The following is a 4,952-nucleotide window of genomic DNA, read 5'->3' as shown; positions in this document are numbered from 1 at the left end:
CATATATACCTAGCGCGATGACATTTTATGTTTATTTCAAACCTGTAAAAGCGTTTTTAAATCCGTTCACTCGTTTTGGAGTTATCCATTAGAATGCAAATGTCGGTATTCCAGCATCGCCTTAACACTCGAAGTTTTCGTATATCGAGCATGTTCCAATCAGAAACGCGTCTTCAGAGCGCGTTCCAATGAGAAACGCGTTCTTCTCTCATCGCGTAACTTCAAGTGTTAAGGCATTCGTGTCCCCGTCTGTACATTATGTGTGCTATATTGTTTTCAAGAAATAGCTTTCTTTATTTATAATATGACAGACCGCACCGAGCTGCGTATAACGCTATATTCGCTACGTTAGCGACGTTGCAACGCGTCGCGGAGTGTTTATGGTTCTCGGCAATTTTTTTGGAAACGTGTTGCCCTAGTGTACATGCGCAATGGGACCGAGAATAAGTATTTCATTGCTGTCATGTAGTTCAGCAAAATGTCATTTGTGAAGATTCTTACTGAAACTCGAAAATATTCTTTAAATTTTATATTATCCTCATGCAATGGTCAAATGAAATTCACCAATTCTTGGTTGTTTTACATTTACTTCGTTTGTACCTGTCTTCTTTTCTGCACAGTACACAACATTAATAATAATTAAAAAACAAGAAGTGATTCAGGCTCCGATGATTAAAATTTAAAATTAATAAGAATATAGGGCAAGGAGCTAAGCTATTCGTTCGTGCTAACAAGATATATATATATTACCTAATCAAAAATAATTACATATGATAATTTACAACCAAACGATCGTTTCGGCTTGACATCAAGCTCTCCTCAGTGGTATTTTACAATTTTTAAAACAAGTGTCACATTCTTCTATTACATAAAAATGAGTGTCTTGAACTCATTTTTATATATGTAATAGAAGAATGTGACGCTCGTTTTAGAAATTGTAAATACTAGGAGAGCTTGATGCCAAGCCGAAACGATCTTTAGGTTGTAAATTACCGTAATTATTTTTGATTGATATATCTTGTTAGCACGAATATCTAGCTAGCCTTTTTGCCCTATACTCTTATTAATTTTAAATATTAATAATAATATATTTTCTTGTCAGAATTGTCACTATTCTCATTCAGGGCAAACTATCGTATTCAATATCTTGAATGGAAATCTGATGAATAGAAACGTTCATCCAGAACACAGCTTTTGGTATGGCTTTACCATTTAGTGTAGTGAACACAGTGCACATAATATACATAGCGTAGCATTCGATGTGGCTTTACAAAATTATAGTCAAATTTCTTGCAACTATTGTGCCCAGCTTTTTAAGATATTTAAATCAATCAATAATTTTTATATAAAGCAAAAAATTAAATATTGTAATATGATAATATTGATATCTTAAATCCAAAAAGTGACCGCATATTACTTACCAGTGATTCATATTACCGGTGATCCATATTAGGTATTCACACAAAAATAACGATTTTGCTAGAAGGTTTAAACATTTTGAATACAGATCTGAAAATAATTTTGTTGGCTTATCAAAATAATTTTGTTGGATGGTCAAACTGATTGCTAGAATATCAAAACGTTTTACAGCAGTGTTTAACATTTTCTAACAAAATTATTTTCAGATCTATATCAAGCAAAATTTTTAGACTTTTTAGCAAAATCGTTCTTTTTGTGCACCAATATTGCATTATACGTCATAATTGTACATATATTCACACATGATATCAAAAAATATTTCATAATTATACAGTCAATGGCACAAGAGAGTCGTATGATACTCCGAACAAAATCGAGTATATTCAAAATTAAAGTTATATTAAAAATTACATTATATATACATTAAAATACGTTTACTTACAATTAGTATGACACTCAATCACTATTATTGTAGCTTGATATTGATTATAGCTTATAGTCGAGACATGCTTTCCGAGATTTTGATGTGAAAATAACATCACGATGGATTGGCCTTCTCATCTCTGGATGCAAATCCGATTGAAAATATTTGATCAATTACGAAAATAAAGCTTCGAGTAACGAAAATTTGTCACTTTAAAGTTGTTATTTTGGGCACATTCGGAAGATTTGGAATCCTTTTCCAGAATTCTAACTGAAAATCAAGTTTCGACGGCATAAATTAATATAGCTATAAATTAAGAAAAGAATAATGCTAAATGCTATGAAGCTATAAATAATAATAAAGCTGTAATAATAATGATGATTAAACGTCATACTAATAATGTACTTTTACTTAACTTTTACTTACTTTTACAATATAACTTTAATTTTTAATATAAGTACTAAATTTTTTTAGAGAACTTTGATGTGCTACTGATTGTATCAATTGTATGTTTCTTTTTATAATCAGAACAAATGGCTTGAACGAAAAGTACCTATAACGTGGATATCTCCGGTGACCCACGTGGCATGATTAATAATACCAATAAGCAACTTTTTACAAATTTAAAATTTGCGCAACAAGCGAGTGTCAGTGCCCTTTGCAACGTTGCCATATTTCTCCCAATGCTTCAATATTTTTGTTTGCGATTTTGCCAAGCGACGAAAAATAGGGGTCGAATCGGGAAAAAGCGAGAGAGAGAAAGAGGAGGAAATAGAATGGGGTGAGAGAGAGAGAGAGAGAGAGACGAGGGAAATATCTGCACGAAGGGACAAAGCCGTCGAGTGGCGGACGTGAATTTATTGCATCCAGACGAGAAGCGAAATCGGGAGGGGGATCGACCGGAAGAGGCAGGGGGTAGTGGGCGGTAGGGGGGAATATAGGGGGACAGGCGACACGGGTGGGGCGTGGCAGTGCGTCGCTTATTATACTTTCTTATTATTTATCATCCTTCATAAATACCGATCTCACTCCAGGGGATGCTCACTCTCGGAATGAGGGACGCGCGGGGAGCGGCCGAACAGAGATGATTTATAGAGGCCTCGAATTAGTATCGCCCATCTCGTGGATTTTTTTTTTCTGCGTACTGACTCGGATACGTGTTAATAATATCAGGTGTCTCGTAAGTCGCGCATTCTCGATGATTCGTAAATCTAGATGAGTAAATTGGATTGTAGATTGTGCCGTTGTAGATTATCTTTAGATTGTTTTATAAGATAATAATATTAGTAATTATTTCTCTTACGACTGAAAATCAAATTTTGGATCTCGTTTGTTCAGTCCGCATTGCGTATTTTTAAAGTATTCTAAAATATTCAAACGCTATATGTCAAATGCAAGATTTAATAGACTTTTAAGAAAATTTTACACAAAATACATTTGACATTTTAATAATTTTCATGTTTGTAAATGTTACCGTGTGTTGTATAAATTAAATTAACTCTTTAAGCAGTTTTATTATTACTTAATTTTAATAGTACTAATTAATTTCAGCTTTAAAACTAAGTTAATTTTTAATGTTACAACAATTTTAATAGCTCTTTATACATCTTTACACGTTTGAGTGACAATTTTAATTTATTTTAAGAATATCTTGTCAATTTTAGGAAGCAAAATCGACACTATATGTATGATGGAATAATAATTGCCTTGCATGATCTCAGGCTAATCCAACTTGGAATCTACCAGCGGCATACTAATTTGGGTACTTTTAGACTCGCATGACCCGAGAGTAGCAGACGGATGAAATCGAGAATCCATTAGCGACCAATTGAAATTCCGATCCAGTCCGCTAAAGAGTGAAGTACTTAAATACTTTTGTACGGGCGACGAACGCCTTTTGCTATTATTATAGTTTCGTGGAAGACCATTACCGTTGGTGGTTACAAGATTAAAAATTTCTTAGTTCGAAAGCGTCGCATCGCAAAAGTGTAAAATTTCAGAATTACAAGATAAAATTTCTTCCAGGAAATATTTACGGCGGAAAAAATATTTTCTTTTCTCAATGCAATGAGAATTAACGATGCGCACAAATTTAATTTAATTTAATTGTTCAGAGAAATGTGATTAATTATTTAGAAAAATTTTCCTCTTTAATATACGAGAACTGTCAGATAAAATTTCATTTTTTGCCAATAATTTCTGTTAATCTCATTAAAATTTAAAAATGAAAACTTTAATAAAAATAAAATAAATGAGATAATGCAAAATAAATCCGATAGAACTGATTAAAGCAATAAGATGTTATATCCTGGTAATTAAAAAACTCAAAAAGTTAAGAAACAATTGATTAAATACCAAAGTGTTAAAAAATATATGCAACATAAAAATAGTCTTTGAAAAATAGAATTTACGATGATTTTAGTAATAACCTTGTAAAATTAATCTAAACTTTTAAAAGATAATGTCAAAATAAATTTTTTGAATAATTAATAATTAAAAGTACGTAGATTTTGATATTGATGATTTTTAGGTCGAACGTGCATACGTAGTGCATTAACAGTTTCTTGCGCAGAGGTTGCGACGGTTCTCGTAAAATCGGAAATTAGGGGGCTATGCCCGGCGGGGGTTGGGTGGCAGCGACCAGGTATTTAAATGGATTCAATTTGGATCGGTGCCAGGCAGGCTCGTGCCAATCGTCGAAAGATGCTCGTAAAAGATGAAACTCTCGACTCGTCGTCGGACGAATTAATCGCCATCTCGGCAAATCGAGTCGCTATTAAAGAAGTCGCAATGCGAGTTCGATAAACGATCTGACCTAAAACCATCGAGATTCATGTCGCATTTAACATCTTCAACATTGTATTTCATCAGAGCTCCAAATTCGTGAAAAGTAATATATTTTTTGTTAATTTTAATTTTCTTATTTAGACTCATTTTATTAACGTAATCAATATGTTAATCTAATAATTAAATAAAATTTGTTGTAAAATTTATATTTTGTACCTTAATGTGAGGGAAAGAAATAAAGAGATGAATTTTTAAATAATTTAATTTATATTGATTTTTAGATATATTTTCACCGAAAATATCTTTTAATTAGATATATTTT

The 4,952-nt window shown here is 32.4% G+C and overlaps 1 protein-coding gene and 1 long non-coding RNA gene across 2 annotated transcripts in view; one reads left to right on the top strand and one right to left on the bottom strand.

Annotated features, from left to right (window-relative positions):
- The window catches only part of LOC105456666, a 12,704-nt gene extending 10,365 nt beyond the window's left edge, over positions 1-2,339 (bottom strand). Inside the window, exons 1-2 of the long non-coding RNA XR_975279.1 lie at positions 2,270-2,339; positions 1,862-2,113 (exon numbers count right to left, since the gene is read on the bottom strand). This is a non-coding gene — a long non-coding RNA (uncharacterized LOC105456666). The remainder of the gene's footprint in view (positions 1-1,861; positions 2,114-2,269) is intronic.
- A 2,116-nt stretch (positions 2,340-4,455) lies between these two features.
- Positions 4,456-4,952, top strand: part of LOC105456668 (inactive rhomboid protein 1) — a 79,046-nt gene continuing 78,549 nt past the window's right edge. Inside the window, exon 1 of the mRNA XM_011700877.1 lies at positions 4,456-4,487. Coding sequence (XP_011699179.1) covers positions 4,456-4,487 — 32 coding nt within the window. The remainder of the gene's footprint in view (positions 4,488-4,952) is intronic.

The sequence above is a fragment of the Wasmannia auropunctata genome, unplaced genomic scaffold (genome assembly GCF_000956235.1).
Source record: "Wasmannia auropunctata unplaced genomic scaffold, wasmannia.A_1.0 LD335594.1, whole genome shotgun sequence".
Lineage (NCBI taxonomy): Eukaryota > Metazoa > Arthropoda > Insecta > Hymenoptera > Formicidae > Wasmannia > Wasmannia auropunctata.
This window is presented reverse-complemented; position numbering and strand designations above follow the sequence as displayed.